Source organism: Sturnira hondurensis, unplaced genomic scaffold, assembly GCF_014824575.4.
Source record: "Sturnira hondurensis isolate 20B ecotype Veracruz unplaced genomic scaffold, ASM1482457v3 Scaffold0000780, whole genome shotgun sequence".
Classification (NCBI taxonomy): Eukaryota; Metazoa; Chordata; class Mammalia; order Chiroptera; family Phyllostomidae; genus Sturnira; species Sturnira hondurensis.
The window spans coordinates 4,765,851-4,783,367 of record NW_028073411.1 but is presented as its reverse complement, the minus strand read 5'-3'; the positions used below and the strand labels follow the sequence as shown (position 1 = coordinate 4,783,367).

Sequence of the window (17,517 nt, the reverse complement as noted above, 5' to 3'; positions counted from 1 at the left end):
GAAAAACTGTACTGCTATCAGTAACAATAACAACACCAAGAGCAGAGGCAGCCATCGGAATGGTGTTGCAGTAACGATAGTGGTAGTAAACTAACCAAAAGCTGAACCGAGAGAGGGTGCAATCAGGGGAGGTTCCCGGATGTGCGTGGTTAACACCTGCATGACTCCCTGACTTTCCTGCTAAGCAGCAGGGTGGGCGGGGGAGCATGTCTCTGGGAAGCGTGTGGAGGGCTCCTCCTTGTCAGCACCCTCGAGAACGATTCCAGGAACCAACACGGTTACTTTTCCTAGCTCTCCAACGTCACATGAAAGGAATGCTGCTCTAAACCCTGGTGTTTAAATCGTCTGATGAATTTCTCTCCTCTCTTAAAAGTGAATTTTTAAATTGATTTTAGAGAGAGGGAGGAAAGGAGAGAGAGAGAGAGCCATCGATTTGTTTGTTCTTATTTATGCATCCATTGGTTGATTCTTGTACGTGTTCTGACCAGGGATCAAACCCACAACCTTGGCATACTGGGATGCCGCTCTAACCAACTAAGCTACCTGGCCAGGGCCTAAAAATAATTTTTTTAAAAAAAGAAGTTACGTGGAATTAGAATTTGCTCTCCTGTAAAGACTCTGTCCCATGTGCTAGGGTGGGAGATGCCTTTTCCGGCACACAGAGTGGTTAGCCCGATGTTCAGCGTGACATACCTGTAGTCAAAAAAGCAAGTGAGCCAGGGAAGGCACACACAGGCCTTGCAAAGAAACCCCAGGAAAACCTCCAAGTCGCTGACTCTGCAGCCTGTTCCACAGCTAAATAGAACCCTGATCAGACATCCTGGCTTCCTGGTAGTGGGGAACAATGCAATCAGTGCTTCTAAGACATAAGCTCAACGTCCAACAAACGCAGAATCCTCTGCTCCTATTGTGACTGATGATTATGAGGATAATGACAATAAGTCAGGGACATGGAAGCTATTCACCACTGTTGCTCAGTAGGAAAAAGGACAAGGTACAAAGCCAGCATGCACTGACAAAAGTCAGAATAATGACTCCCTGGGGGAGGGGGTCACTGGGACAGGCCATACGGAACCTTCTGGGGAGCTGGGGATGTCTAGGCCTGGATCTGGGCGGTGGCCACACGGGTGCGTGTCCACATAAGAGCACACTGAGCACTCACTGCGTGCTTTCCCTGTGTGTATTTAGTCTCCATACAAATGAAAAAAAATGAAATAGCATACAATATAACCTTGGTTTTAGAAATAAAGGCGTGGGGGAAATGTCTGAAGATTATACATGAAAATGTTAACAGCAGCCAGTTCTGTGTACTGATATAATTTTTAATGCATCTGTATTTTCTAAATTTAGGGGGTGTGGTGAATTCATACCATTCGGGTATGCAAAGTTAAATCCACCCCGACCCAAGGCTTCATTATCTCCAGGCAATGCCTCTGGCCACTCACTTGTCTTTTCAAACCTCTCCTCGTTCACAGCCTCAGTCCATCATCGGCAGCCCCCACTACCCACGACAGCTGCCCAAGGAAGCTGTTTGCTGGGGGTGAAGCAGGAGGGGGAGAAGTGGTGAACCTTGGCATTGTTGTTAGACTGTCTCACAAAGGGGCTGGGTCACCAGGGCTGGCTTACCACAGCAGACATGGTGTCCTGACCATCCCTCAAGACATAGTCACATGCGCAGGGCTCCTGACACCGCTTCTGCTCAGTTTCCAGCCCATACTGAAGTCTGGGCAGGAATCTGGGACCAGACCCCAAAAGTCTCTACCTCGGCCCAAGTTCTCAGGTTTAAAGCTAGGCCAACAGATGTGAGTGGGCAGAGGGTCTACAGCCAAGGCTCCCAGTAAAAAACACATCTGACTTGAAGTTAAAAGGCCAAGCTCCATACACTTGTGTCTTGCCAAGTGACCATAAAGAAAGGCTCAGGATCTTCATTGCTTTGTGCTGATGAGGCTCAGATTAGGGAACAGAGAGGAAGGGAGCAATATCCCATCGGACTTTCCACTCCAACGTTTAGCAAAGTGCCTGGGACAGAGTGAATCCTCTTCCATATCAGGACAAGAAAGGCAAATGGAAGGAGTTATTTTTATTGTTTCTCACAAAGAGAAGACGACCATAGGAACCAAAGAAATTACACAATTTATCTGTTTGAGGGTCAGCAGTGAGGGGCAGGTAACCTTGGAGCAAGCTTAGATTGTAGTCCCGTGCAGAGTTCAAGGCCGGCATGTGTTCAGACCCACCTGTAATACAGGTCAGAGCCCATTCTAGAAAGCAGCTCTTTACAGCTAAATGATTTCACAGCTGCTGCTTCTGCCTCTTTCCAAGCAAAATATCTGATTCAATAAAATTCCAGTTTGGAAGAAAGGAAGGAAAAGAAAGAGGGGAGAGAGAGGGGGAATTTACTGCCTTCTAGTAAATTCACAAACCCCTTAGGGCTTATTAAAAGGAGGTCTGACTGACCACCTCTAAAAGATCGTAATCCTTTGAAACCCAAAAGGTCTGTCAGAAAGACATAAGAAAACTTTACAGGAAGAAATGGAGGAAAGTAGTGTTCTGCCTTAAAAAAGAAAGAATGTTCTTATTTGAATTCAATAGTTTTTCAACTCAAGTGTTAACTGAGGACCCAATAGGTTTGTCATCTCTTTTAAATTCGTTCACCACACACAGGATTTTGCACTGGGCACAGCGGGGGACTCACAAATGAATCAGCCTATTCCTGCTGGGAACAATTCCTGGCTGGAGGCGAAGCAAGAACATAAATAATTCCGACATAAGGTGGCCAGGGAGATGCTAGTCACGGAAGCGTGCTTAGATGTTATGGGGTCGCAGAAGGCAAGGGAGCATTCAGTTGGGGGGCAAGGTGGTCATGGCCAAGGCTTGAAAGAAGAGTGAGGAGAAGTAAGAGAACAAGTGTTCTAGGCAGAGGGCGTAGCCTGAGCCAAGGCCAAGTGCGTGAAAACCCGAAGAGGCTCTGTTTGCTGGGAGCGTGGGATGTGCGAAAAGGAGAAACACAAAACAAGGCTGAACATTGGTTTAAATGAAAGGAAGAAAGGCCTTCCATGACAACAGAGCCTGAACCAAGTGAGAGCCAACAGGAGCCATGGAGTTTTTTGAGCAAGGAAGGGTCAGGACCGGAGTTTTATGGGTGGGATGGAAAAGAGATGCAGGAGGCAATAAGGCTGCTGGTGGCGCCTCCAAGAGCCCAGGGAACAGAGGGGCTCCCATAGGTGCTGTGTCTTTTCCTGAGGGTCGCCCTCAGCTTAGTAGGGGGCTTCATCAGGACTCGAACATGGAAGAAAAGTGGTCAGCAGATGACTGACAGCCAGAAAGGGGTCCAGATGGGGAAGGGCTGAACATCTGGGAAGAAGATTGGCCTGGGGGACAGGAAGAGGGGTATGATGTCAGCAGGTGACTAAGGGAAGCACAGAAGGGGCCATGGGAACAAGAGGTGCTTGGGAACTGGCTGAGGAGCTACAATCACACCGAAAGGTCTGGCAAGGCTGGAGACCATCGGGAAAGAAGAAGAGGTGACAGAGTGACCCTGACAGAACTCGCCAGGCTGGAGCAAATTAAAAAGCAAATTGGAACTGGCCAGAAGAAGGGAGTCCATCCCTGCCACCTCCAATATCGTCTTGGTCATGGGGTCTGCAGATGGCAGAGCAAGCAGATACGTCAATCTGTGCCCCATCAATATGAATTTTCAATGGCATCATCTTGACAGCCAGCAGCTGACACATCACCTCTCTCTGCAGAAGCATCTCTGAAGGCCCAGGAGGGGTTTTTCTTAAAGCCCAGGCGAGGACAGGACCACCACCTTGGCTTTGGAGGGCTGACGACTCTAAAACACATCCTCACATCACCGCACTTCATCTTCACATCTTACGTGAGAGATGCAAGGCAGATATGGTTATAAAGCCCAGAGGAACTGAAGACTGGAGAGGTCAGGAGATTTTCCCAGTACCATGTGGCTACCTAGTGGTAGAGCTTGATGATGTGAGAGCCACGGAAGCCTGAGCCAGGAAGCTGGCCAGGACACCAGGCGTGTGCCAGGGCCATGTAGACACTCACTCCCAGCTCTTTCAGGGTGTGATCAGCCTGGGGAGAGGTCGGAAGTGGAACCTACCAGCAGGTGAGTAGGGCTGGCCTCAAAGAAAATGTTGGGAATGCCTTTCCTTCCTACTCTCTCTTTATTCCCTCTTTCCCTTCTTCTCTCTTTCCACAAGTACTTGCTAAGTATCATTTCCCTGGCATTATGCCGGACTTTGGTGAGCACCCACCTCTCGGAGGGTCCCTCAATCTCAGGAAACCCATTACCTTGCTTTCTTATTCTACCAACAACCCCCACACCATTTTCCCAACTGAAATACACCATCCACTTCTCGACCTCTTAAGGCCCAAGAAAGGTAGGGACCCCAAGTGGAGGACACGGTACTTGAGCTGGACCGCCTTAAAGCAGGAGGTCACCTTTGGACATATGCAAAGGCTTAGGGATGACTCAGGGCATGGGATGATCTGGTAACAGTCAGGAGTTCTACTGAGTTAGGAGCTGGTGGGGACAGTGGGCATTAGGTATATGGGGGAGTTACAGGATATGAGGAGGGAGCAGGACCTTTGGAGGTCAACTGAGGGGCTGGCTTTCACTCTGTAGGCTGGGAAAGGTCTTCGGAGAACTTTAGGCAAAGGAGCAGTAAATCATTTCGGCACCTGGAACAACTCCAGTGACAGCATGGAGGAAAGATCTTATAGGACATTGCAAACATTCTGGGGACAATGGATGAGACCATGGGCCATGGCTGGATAGTGGGAATGTTGACGTGGAGCCCTTAGTGAAGGAGTTGGACAAAAGCAGAAACTATAGACCTTGATGAAATTAAATTTGTGGGTGAGGAAAATTGGGAAGAGGAGTGATTCCTCACTTTCTTCTGTGATAGAAGACACAGTGATATCATTAATGTAGATGGATTGGAAGAAGGAAAGAGAGAGAGGAGAGGGAGGGTGAATTCACGAAAGGGCACACTGAATGCAAGGTGGCTGGGGACATGTCCGGTGGCCACATGGAGGGATACAGAAGCCCAGCACGTAGGGACAGGAGAGTGGAGTGTCAGAGGCTGCACAGCCAGGTGTCAAGTAGGTTGAGGCCAGAAGAAGGACCACTGGGTGCAGCCAGATAAGAGGCTGGCCTTGGGTGGTCTTGGCAAGAGCATCTTCAGGAGGAAAGAAGGGGTGGAAGGCAGACCCAGGTGGGTTGACAGTAGATGAGAGCAAGGGGACGAAAGTACAGGTCCAGATCCAGGCGGGCTCCTGTGTCCCACTCAATCCTCATGCCCATCCAGCCCCTCACACACACTCTTGGTGGATCAGTTACCTTCGCAACATATCTAGGCAACTTCTCCACCAAAAGGTACAATTGTGCCATCAGCCTCCTCCACAATGGAGGCCACACTCAGGATCCTAGTGCCCTACACAGCTATAGGGCACTCAAGTCCTACCTAATAAGCATCACCTGATGCCCTATGCTATGCGTCACCAACCAGAGACCAGTCAATCTGGTCTCTTCCCATAAATGAGGATGCAAAATCAAAGTAGAAGCCCTGCAAATGGGCCAGAACTAGGTCGGCACTGGAGTGCTACATCAGCACCCTCACTCAGGTCCCGCTTCTCTTGAACAATTGTGTGAAGCTCATCATTCCAGAATCCCTGTTTCCTACCCCAACTCAGGTGGTCACGGGCCAGTCCCCCAGGAGCTCACTAACTGGTGTCAAGACTTAAGACCCGCACACCGAGCAGGTGCCGTCCATTCTCAGGAAGCACGTGAGCGCTGTGTGGGTGCTCTGGGACCGCATTCTAATTGGTAACAGGATGGAGAGAGCAGTTCGAGCCTGGGAGATCTGGGGAGGGACGTGGACTTCTGTTCCACCTCAAAGGAGTGGGAAAGGCCGGGAAGACGCGGAAGGCCCACCGGCGTGAGGTCAGGATGTGGAAATACGGTGGAAGCCAGAATGCATGACTACTCAATTTGGCTGAAGCAGCCAATGTATGAGGGGAGCAGTGAGACAGAAAGGTCAAGGCCAGTTTGAGGAGGGCCTTGAATACCAGACATGGGGAAGCATGGGAGGCTTTGGAATAAGAGAACCTGGTGAAGCATGTTTTGTTTTTTTTTAAGACAACTCTGTAGGTTAGTTCACAGAGCATAGACTGGCTTGAAGGAGACCTGATAACTTGAACATAAGTAAGATATGTGGTGTTTTAACACCTGATTTTCCCAAAGTAAGTCCCCACGGGAAGCTTGATCAGTGCTCACATCTCTATGCCAGTTCTTCACCGGGTCAAACACTGTTCCTTCTGGCTCTCATGTAACATCGTAGCTTCTTCAACTCTTAGTATCTAGTTAACATTCTATCAAGCATCAGTTTCAAAAAGTATTCTTTTCCAATGTCCTTTAGTTCAATATCTGAGCATTATAATTTTTTCCCTCAGATGTTTTATATTCTCTTCATTTTGTCTTTCTTAAATTATAATGATTACATTTTGCGCTGAACATATTAAAACATTTCAAAATAATTTCTTTAAAAAAAAGATGTGTTACAATAATAGCATAAAATAATGAAAACAGAATAGAAGAGGTAAAATAAAAATGAGGAGACTTCAAAATAAAAAAATTAACCAAAGGTTTGTGTTCCTGGGGCGCCAGGCACCCCTACCACTGGCATGGTTTTACCTGTCAGGCGAGAGACGCACACCGTCTGCTACGCCAGGTCCCCTGCCGCGAGGCGCCTGAANTTTAAAAAAAAGATGTGTTACAATAATAGCATAAAATAATGAAAACAGAATAGAAGAGGTAAAATAAAAATGAGGAGACTTCAAAATAAAAAAATTAACCAAAGGTTTGTGTTCCTGGGGCGCCAGGTACCCCTACCACTGGCATGGTTTTACCTGTCAGGCGAGAGACGCACACCGTCTGCTACGCCAGGTCCCCTGCCGCGAGGCGCCTGAAGCCCCGGAATGGTTTCACTGGTGGAAAACCAGGCACTGGGTAAGAAATTTCACTCACTCCGGCCATTTTCATTCAGGAACTAGCCAAAGTCCTCTTCTAATCTTCAGCCAATTATTTTCTTCAATGTGAGGGTCAGTATATTAATTTTTAACATAATAAGAGTAGAAATTGTCCATTTTAGAAGCACGTACATGAATTTCCCTGCTCAGGAGAGAACATGAATCCATCCCATCAGTTAAAAACAGCAGATGTGCTCACTTTCTCCCACTTGCTAATTTTAATAAACGTACTCTGAAATTAGTCTGCCTCTATGACGAGAGCTGCTCATCAAAAATGTTCCCAGTAAGCGCTAAGCTCGCCTCGTGAGAGTTCAAGGGCTCCCAGGAAACTCAACAATGCAGAGTTCCACGTGGAACTCAGCCTCCTGGCAGCAGGCTCCACCCCCCAACCTCCTACTGTACCAAGCACCCCCAGTCTAGCCACCCGTCGAGGGTCGTCTCGGACCCATTCTACTCTGCATTCCCAATCCAGCCGGCTATGGAATCTGGTCAGGGTCATCCTTTAAAATCTCTGTCATTGTCACGCCTTTTTCTCTGTTCCCACCGATGCCGTGTCCTCTTCACGCCAGTCATTCAAGCATCCAAACATTCCTATATTCTACAAGGCACACTGTTAAGCATTAAGGTCACAAATCAGTGACACATGGTCCCTACTTTCCAGGAGTTCTAGATCTTCTGGCCCAGTGGCAAGAAAAACAAGTCACAGGCTATTTAGGGAACCATATAATAAGTGGCATGACCTAGGTACAATGGAAGTATTTGACAATGTGGATGGCAACAGGAAAAAGCTAGATTACTGATTTCTCATCTTAACTTGTCTTTTCCTGATTCCTGGCAAAGTTACCAAGTTTGTGTTTATCTGGTAAACAGAGGCTTGTAGATGATAAAGGCTCATTGATTCTTGAAGTCAGTGGAAACAGATCTATTCCAAATATTTTCATCAACTTGTACTACAGCTAGGAGTATAGCTACCCTTCGGTCTTGCTTTTAAAGCGTGCACCCCCTGGTGCACCCTGGCTAGCCAACTCTAAAGTCTGCTGTGCCTCAACCACTAGACTCTGTCTTTCTCTGCAGCATTTTCCCAAAGGTCAACCACTAGCCAGCGTTCACACCATGCCCTCTTCAACCAAAGGGGAAGGACCCAGGTCAAGTTCCACTTCTAAGAAGTATTTTCCTATCTCAGAAAGCCTCACCAACTGCCCACACACATGTCTAAGATATATCGTTCACTATTGTGCAGATTTTTTTCATTTAACAATATTGTTAATATAAGTAATGCTTTGAAATATTAACTGATACCCTATCTATCCATCTTGTCCTCATTTTCTGTTTCTCCCTACATACTCCTGTCCCTTATTAGAAGCCCGACGTCCTGCCTTTGTGTTCCCAGGAGGGTAGTGCCCAGTATAACACAGGTAGTTGTGATTGGTTTTTCATTTTGAAAGCCTGCTCCTTAAGATTTCAGGGCACAGAAAGGTCTTCCCAGTAGCTCTCTTCCCCATGACCTCCCCACCCACGCACACACACACAAAAAGCTAGAAAAGATCTCAGGGTTGGAAAAAGGGCAAAATCAGAGTGCAAGGAAAGAGAGCTTGGTTGCTAGTGAGTCTCTAAGAATAAACGCTGAGCTTTGCCCAGCTGGCCTGGGGAGGGGAAACTGAGTGATCTCGGGGAACTGCATTGGAGGCAGGAGCATAGCTAGTTGTCCTGGACACCTGATGAGCTGAGGAACCGGAGAGGCAAGGAGTAAGGTTTCTATAGTGACAGCTGTCTTGAATATCCATTTCCCCCCTCTTTTAAAAAATTAGATTTCTGTATGCAAATTAGGGGCATAATTTACATAGAGAAAATTCACCCTTTTGGGGTGTACTGGTTCTAGGAATTTCCACAAACCTACAGTCTTGTAGTTGTCCCCACCATCAAGGCTCAAAGGGTATCCCTCACCCCAGAAAGTTCCCGCGTGTCCCTCTGCAGTCCATCTGCTCACCCCATTCCCAGGCTCCAGCTAACATTGATCTGGTTTTTGTCCTTCTTGTCTTGCCTTTTCAAGACTGTCATAGGCATGGAATCTTACAGGAGGTCCATTTGAGTCTATGGCTTCTTTCAGTTTCCAAACGTTTTTAAGACCCACGGACCTTTTGCATGGTCAGTAGTGTGTTCCATCTTAACACTGAGCAGGGCTCTGTCAGAGGACGTAGCCCAATGCACCTGCTCACTGTTTAATGGACACTGGGGTTACTTCCAGCTCTCAGCAATGATAAACAAGACTGCCATAGACATGCACTACAAGTTGCTGTATGTGTCTTCATTTCTCCCGGGGAAATACCTGGGAGTAGGATTGCTGGGTTGTTTGGTTGAGTGGATGTAGAACCTTATGAGGAACTACTAAACTGTTTTCAAAAGTGCTTATACCATTTTATAATTCCCCAGCAATACATAAGACTTCCAATTGCTCCTCACCCTTGCCAGCCCTTCATTCATCCATCTTTGATGTGTTTGTTGTTTTTCCATTCTCATAGGTGTGTTGTGGCATCCTACGGTGGTTTTCATTTACATTTCCCTAATCACTAAGGATGTTGAGTATCTGTTCATATGTTTGCTGGCTATGCAGACCTCTTCTTGAGTGCAGTTTCTGTTTAACTTTTTTGCCCAATTGGAAAACTAGGTTGTTTTCTTATTACTGAGTTGTGAGAGTTCTTTATATATTCTGGATGTAAGCCATGTGTTCTGCACACATTTTCATCCAGTCGGTGGCTTGTCTTTTCACTTTCTTAAGAGTCTTTCAAAAAACAAAAGTTTTAATTTTGATAAAGTCCAATTTATCTTTTTTCTGTTATCTTCTAATTTTTTTCTGTCCAATATACCCTTCTTCTTTTTTAATCTCCCAAATTTTGAAAGAGCACCTCAGGTAATGATTAGAACAACTCTCCGCAATTTAAATTGGGCATGCCCAGCTAAAAACTGCCTTCCCTGCCTCCCTTGCAGCTATCAGTGGCCACATGGCTATGCTCAGAGCAACGGGATGTGAGCAGAAATACTAATGTACAGCTCTCAAATCATCCCTAATTAAAGAAAATCCCCTTACCCTGAACCTTCTCCCTCTTTCCACGGCCCCTTTTCCATGGGGTGGGACAAAATCCCAGTAACAAGCCAGCTTCAACCATACAGTTGCAGACCAACCCCTAAGACACAGTGAAGTAACAAGATGGAAAAAGCTCCAGCTCTTAAATGACTCATGAAGCAGGGCTGCTCTCCCAGCCTGGGCCACCACATTGTGACATGAAAGGCATCTCCATATCTCCGTATCTACCTGATTTAAAACAATGTATTTGGAGTGGGGGTAGGAATCTTTGTTAGGGTGGCTTAGACCTCACCCTAACAAAGACATCCTTCTTCCTTGGGAAGCGTAAAATAATCCCAAGACCCCAGGACGCAGCCTTGCGTTGTGTGGTGCATCTCTGCAGACAAAGCACAATAGTTTCCCAGACTTGCCCTCAGCTCAGGAGTGCTTTGGGGCAGCGGAATATGACCTGTCCCCACCTCAGGCAAGGCAGTGGAACTGCCCACGCCCAGAGCAGCGAAGGAGCACCACAGCAACTTGTTCATCACTCCCCCAAAGTCACATGGGTGCGGCGCAGACAGCCAAAGAGACAGAGAGGCCTGAGAGGGGGACAAGGAGGGGTGCAACAGTGATGTCCAGTGACCAATGACCAGATACCAGACTGAAATGAGGAGAGTGTGGCCAACAAAAATAGCCCTCCACGCCATCCCCCTGTCATTGGCTGAGTTAGTACTAGAACTTAACTAGCTCCCCTAGAACTGAAATACAAGTTCAAGGAAAGGGAAGGCATGACTCCAATCCAGATTACATTTCCATGCCCTCACAGTGTATGCATTTGTAATAAAAACTAAGGTTCTGTAGCCAAGTAAAGAAGTCTTCATTTCATGAACATCTGAGTTTGTGTCCTGAGGTTCATCGTTATTGTACCAGAGGTCGCTAAACACTTAACACCAGACAGAGAACAAGGACTATTTCATTGGTGCCCCACCTTCACAGCACCTATGAGTTAGGTGCCCTATTATCTTATTTAAAGAGGAGAAAAAGAGGCTCAGAGAAGCCGCACAGCATGGTGATTCTCTTGACATCCATTCTCCTGACAAACAGCCTCCAATGTCCCAGCCCACTCTCAGTCCATGTGGTCTGGGCCGGGCCGTGCACAGCTCCAGGCCTAAGACATTCATATCACCACTCTCCTGAATGATTTCTCCCACAGACGTACAAAAGCAGTGCCTCATGGGATTTTATGGAATCTACCACATAAGAGTGTCTGGCTTCTCCTCTGGTCTTGAACTTGAGAGGATGGGAGGCTAAGACTGAAGGCAGGTAGCAAGCAGACCCAGAGATGGAGAGAAAACATGTGTTTGCACACTGAATCCCACTGTGCCCTAGGGACCCCTATCTTGGCATTATTAGTCAGGTCAGCTGTATCAGTTTGCTAAGGCTGCCACAACAAGTTGCCATAAACTGGCATCTTCAAACAACAGAAGCTCATTCTCTGACATTCTTGGGAATTGGAAGTCAAAATCAAGGCGTTAGCAGGGCCATGCTCCCTAAAAGGCCTCCAGACGAGGACCCTTTTTTGCCTCTTCTAGTTTCTGCTAGTGGCCAGCGACCTTGGCATATTCTTGGCTTTGAGCTGTGTAACACCAATCTGGCCTCTGTTACCACACAGCCTTCTTTCCTCTGTAACTTTCCCTTTTCTTCTTTTTGTGCATCTCTGCATCCAAATTTCCCTCTTCTTATTACAAGAATGCTGGTCCCCGGATGGGGAGCTCACTCTAGTGACCTCACCTTAACCTGAATACATCTTCAGAGATTCTATTTCCAAATAAGGGGACACTCCTAGGTACAGGGGGTTAGGACTTGTGTCCCCATCTCTTTCTGGGGACACAGGTCAACCCACAACATCAGCCAATAAATCCCTCCTGATCTGAACTACTTTGGGTTGGTTTTTTGATCGTTTGCATCAAGAAAGATGCAGAGCCAAGACTCACCCCAAGATCCCCATCAGCGACCAAGACCCGGAGCTGTGCCCTTAACCACAGGGCCGGACCACACGCCTCTTCGACCCCTCTCTTCTGAAAGTCAGTGGCTGTACTGGGGCAGAGGCCCAGAGTCAACTCTCTTCTGTCTGCCTCACAGCCACTGCATACGACACATTCGAGGAATACGAGAATGACTGCTATCTAATGAATTAATCAATGACTGAATTAGGCATGGTTTATCATAGGGCAGTAGGCTGAGAGATGACCAGGATTTTTATCTTGGAAATAAAAAGTTATCGATTGTCCGTGCAGCTGTGTTTCAAGACTTTCCCCTGATTTAGAAAGATCACCTCAGGTGGTGATAAGAAGAACATTTCCCCCTCCCCGGACATTTAATTTTCGAAGTAGAATACCAGCCATGCCTCTTTCGTAGGCCTGGCTGTGTTTACTCCAGGGCCTGACGGAAGACTGTAATTTCAGCTTGTTATACTAAAAGTATGAAAATAAAACTGATCTCTGTAGAACCATTTTAAATGGAAACTGCTTCCTAGAGGCAAGCCAAGGAAGCACACTGATTGAAAGCAAGCACAGGGCTCTGGGCAGGAAGGGCACTGGAGTGCGGACCGAGTGGGAGGCGGAGACCGGGAATTCTGCAGAAGCAGATGCTTGTCAAAAAGGCCATTTGGCCCAGGTCAGATGTCTGGTGGCCTCTTGCCCAATTCCTTTGGCTGGGGGCCAAAATCATTTTGAAACACCACTGGCCACTGACTACATTTTTCTTTAAACCCTACCCAGCTGAGAACCAACCAATCCTCCACGCCCAGCCCAGTCCACCCCTGGCCAGCTGAACTTGAGTGGGCAGGGGACTCGCCTGGGTGGCTCAGCTTGTGGAAAAGGTAGATTTGGGGCTATATCCGCAGGCACTTCCACGCCCTGTGTGTATTAGTTTCCAGGAGCTGCCATAACACATTACCACAAACTGGGTGGCTTAAAACACAGAAGTTGATTCTCTCACAGCTGGGGAGGCCAGAAGTCCAAATGCAATGTGACGGCAGGCTTGGTTCCTTCCGGAGGCTCTGAGGCAGAATGTGTCCCAGGCCTCTGCTGGCTTCCGGCGGCTGCTGGCCAGCCTTGGCCTTTCTTCCTCAGCTTGTGGCTGCCTATCTCCCACTGCTGCCTCCGTCTTCACATGACCTCCCTCTGGGGGCGTCTCTGTCTTCTCGTAGCCCTTCCCCTTTTATCTCAACTCCAGCCTCTCTTATAAGGACACCACTCGGGTTTGGGACCCACCCTAAACCTAGGATGATATCATCCTGAGATTCTAAACTTGACCGTATCTGCAAAGTCCCTATTTCCCGGTAAGTTCACACTCATGAGGGTGGGGGAAGGGATGTTAGGGAGATGGATCAGTTGGAGGGCAGGAGAGAGATTGCCATGCATTACAGTAGACCTGTGATGAGGCCCAACATTTTGCATGTGCCCCCCCAAAGGCAAAGTGATCCTTTGCACTCTTGGCACCTAGAATCTCTGGTGCAGGTGTTCCGTGGATCATACTCTGAGAAACATTTAATTCAAGTGCTGAGGGTTCAAAAAGGAATAAGATGTGGTCCCCTTCCTTGGAGAACCCACTGCCTGGTGGAAGATACACACAGGTAAACCAATGAGTAAAATACAAAATGTGTGCCTGGCTGGTGTGGCTCAGTTTGTTGGAGCACTGACCCATGCCCAAAAGATTGAGGGTTCAATTCCCAGTCAGGGCACATACCTAGTTTGTGGGTTTGATCCCTGGTCCAGGCGTGTATGGGAGGCAACCCACCAATGTTTCTCTCTTTCCCTCCCTCTCTAGAAAGCAGTGAAAAAATGTCCTCAGGTGAGGACAAATAAAATAAAACAAAACAAAACAAAATGCAAAGTGCCTAGTAATCACCATCTCTGAAGTCAGACAGACCAGGGTTCCAACTCTGTCCCTCAGCTGCGAGGCTCTGAGCAAGGTCCTTAGCCCGTCTGAGCCGCAGTCTCCTTACCTGTGAAATAAGAAATGATTTCTCCTTTATACCACTATGGGAGTGATGCCATATAAAATGCTTAACATCGAAGATGGACACAAGAAACAGCAATTAGCTATCGTGAGGGCAGGAGGCATGCTACATGCACACTCCCTAGCTAACCCCTTGCCGTGTGCCCCCAGCATCTTGGGCCTTTAATGAATGTCTGTGGAAGGCAAGAAGACATAACCGGAGAAGCGCAGCTGGGTTAGGCAAGACAAGCCCTGGATCTCAACTTCATTCTGCAAGCATTTTCTGAGCACCTGCCCTGTATGGTGCTCAGTATGTAGACCACTGGAAGAAAGTCGAAGAAAACGCACAGCCTAGCAGGGAGATCGCTTGATTACAATACAGTGCGCCTCCTTTCCTTTGGTTTTTCATCCTTCACACTCTGCTCTATTGTACTCGCTTAGTATTGGTAGGGTTCGAGAAAGCCCCTCCCAAATGGTACCGTGTGTTCTGGGAGTCCTTTGATGGAAGAAAGGGTTCTCTCCTCGCCACTGAGTCCCAAGGACTTGGCAATGTACCTGATTCCTAACAGGCATCTGATAAATAAGTATTTGTGCAAGTGGTGAATATTCTGCTGCTATTTTGGAGTCCAACACCAGACTAATATGAAGAACCACCTCCAGCCTCTTGGCCTGCTGGGTACAGTTCTTGATACGCCTAGAGTTTTAAAAGATGCCCAGAGAATCTGTCCCTTAGCAGAAAGCTTGAGTGTTAGGGGAGATGGGGACAGAGTACAATAAAATGTATCACTACTGTGGGGGTAGGAGCTTCCAACTTCTAGACCAAGAACAGACAAATTAAACTGCAGGAGAAACTATGACATCTCATTCCTCTTCAGAAATGCAGTGTTCTGCATACACGTTATGACAGTGACTTGGAGGCCCGGAAACATGGTGAGAACAGAAAGTCGGTACAGGGTTTCCCAACCCCTCACAAGGGAAGGAACAGAGCAAACCATTACACTCTGCATATGTGCCCAGGAGTAAAGGGAAAGAAGCCCCACATGGGCCTTGGGGATGGAAGGTAATTCTTAGAGGGGAGAGAAAGGAGAATTTCTGGTGGATGGATGGTCAGCCTGGCTAGGTGACTTAGGTAACTGCCCTCACAAATAGCGGTAAGCCTGGCAACTTACCTGTGAGAAGGACACGTCAGCAAACCCTCCCACCTGGAGAGTCAGGTAGTCCCTCCCAAGCCAAGAACTCTGGGGATGGACTGAAGAGATAACACAGGGGTCCAAAAAAACGGACCCAGGGGTGTTTATGACGAAATAGGAGGGGAAGGTGTTCTCTGCTTCCACAAATCGAACGAATTTGCACCTGTGTTTCATTTAAGGGGCCAACAGCGCACACGAGTTGATTGAATTGAATTGGAGTGAATGAAGACCAGGGAGGATCCTGACCTCCCCCACCCAAACCTCTGCAGCGCTGCGGTAACGCCACTTGGCGCGGGGGTTGCCCGGGGGCCGGATTTCCCCCTGGCACCACCTTTCCGCTTTAGCGCTGGGCGTCCAATCGCTTGGCTCCTAAACAGTGGAGACTAGGAGGCAGGTGGGGCTTGGCTCCGACGCCTCCCGGATCCCCGGGCTTCTCTCTCTCCAATCCAGGGCCGAGCTCTGCCGTAGGGAAGGTCCCTCCCCAAAGGCTGTCACCAGATGGCGTGGGAGAAAGTGGCACCGGGATAGACCGGAAAGTGCGGGAGGAACAGCGCACCTGGCAGGTCCCGCAGGGCTAGGCTGCCGTGGCCACCGGGTGCGCGTCCCCCTCCCGCGCATCCCTGCCTCGGCTCCGCCACCCTGGTAGCAGGGCCCGGGGCTGGCGGGCGCTCGGCCGGGCCCATCCCGCCTGGGCGGCGCCTTGGCCTCACCTCGCTCACCAGCCCCTGCCAGTCGCTCTCGGTCCTGTCGCCGTTCATGGCCTCCTCCTGCGAGCGCGGGCGGGCGGCAGGGACACCACCCTCCTCCGCCTCCGTCTCCTGCTGCGCCGCCGTCGCAGCCACCCGGCCCCGCCAGGGCCTGGAGCCTCCGAGCCGCTGCTCCGCCGCCTCCCGCAGCCGCCCGCGCTGTCGCCTCCACGTCAGCCTCGGGAGGAAGGGGAGGAGGAGCCGCGGCCCGGGCCCGCAGCCACAGCCCCGCCGGCCTGGCCTCCCCCACCCCCACCCTCCGCGCAGCCCCGGGCCGCGATGACCGCCCGGGCCCGCGCCGGGACTCGTAAGGAAGGGGCGGCCCAGTCTCAGCCCGGAGGTGACCCCTGACCCCAGCACTGCCGCTCCGCAGGAGCGGAGGCAGGCAGGGACCACACCTGCGTGTCCCCCGCAGGAAGCACGTATCCCCAAATCCAGCCCTTTCCTGACCACCGTCAGGTCTCGGGCCAGCAGACTGGAAGCGCTGCCAGGGCAGGGCGCTTTGCTCTGTCCTCTGATGAAAGATGGGTACGGGGCCTGGCACAGGGTAGGTCTCTGCAAAGATTTGTTGAACACCTGAATAAATGAGCCACGTGTCAGACATTTAACGTTGTTTTTCCAGCTACTAAGGTTTATGTATATTTATTTCTTAAACTATCAGCTGTCAAAAACAATTAAAAATAAGATGATACTGACTTCTAAGCCGGTCCAATGGCTGAGTGGGGCGCTTTCACACGTGGCAGGAGAGGTGTTAAGGACGCAGTATCAGCAGGGACCTTCGACTTCTAAGAAGAAGGACTCAAAGAGAACGGCTGGGAGCAGGAGAGTGGATGTCATTCAAGACGCTTTTCCCGTGCGCGACCTAAAACCCTCCGGAGCACCACCACCAACCACCAGCTTTCGGAGCTGCAGAAGCACTCGCCTGTCCCGACAGGCAGGGCCGTTGAGGGGTGGTGAACCCATGCTCAGGTGTAAAGCATTCCAGCCAATGTTTGCTTGTTATTTCTAGGCCATATCAACACGACCTAGGTCCTGGATTCTGGATCCACCCTGTGAGGTGGATGTTATCCCCATGTATCCAATGGGGAAACACAGACTGCTCTCCGCTGTCTGGCTCCAACAAGCCCTCCTCAGCATCCTGGAGATCTGTGGATGACGTAGCACCCCTGGGAGTTGGAAAGATTGGATTCTGTTGTTGGCCTAGTTTTGTTGACAGGGTAGACTGCAAAATGGTGTGAGTAATTTCCTACCCCTGTCCCAGCCATCGCCTGTGACTTTGACCCTTGGCTCAGCCACGTGACTCTCTCTGGCTGATGCAATGTTTGCAAACGTGCTCCGAAAAGAAGCCTATAAAGCTCCTTGTACAGTCAGGCTTATTCCTGCTTATCATGGGAGTCTGTGATCCCCACCAGAGAAGCCCAGAAAAGCTTGCTGGACAACCAGGGATTCGTGGCCAACCACCACTCAACTG

The 17,517-nt window shown here is 49.1% G+C and overlaps 1 protein-coding gene across 2 annotated transcripts in view; it reads right to left on the bottom strand.

Annotated features, from left to right (window-relative positions):
* Positions 1 to 16,471, bottom strand: part of CCDC149 (coiled-coil domain containing 149) — a 97,555-nt gene extending 81,084 nt beyond the window's left edge. Inside the window, exon 1 of one of the 2 annotated variants that reach the window (XM_037044891.1) lies at positions 16,011 to 16,471. In XM_037044891.1, coding sequence (XP_036900786.1) covers positions 16,011 to 16,058 — 48 coding nt within the window. In that variant the 5' untranslated portion in view covers positions 16,059 to 16,471. The remainder of the gene's footprint in view (positions 1 to 16,010) is intronic. The other variant, XM_037044899.1, reaches the window with a different exon arrangement.
* Between the last annotated feature and the right edge of the window lie 1,046 nt (positions 16,472 to 17,517).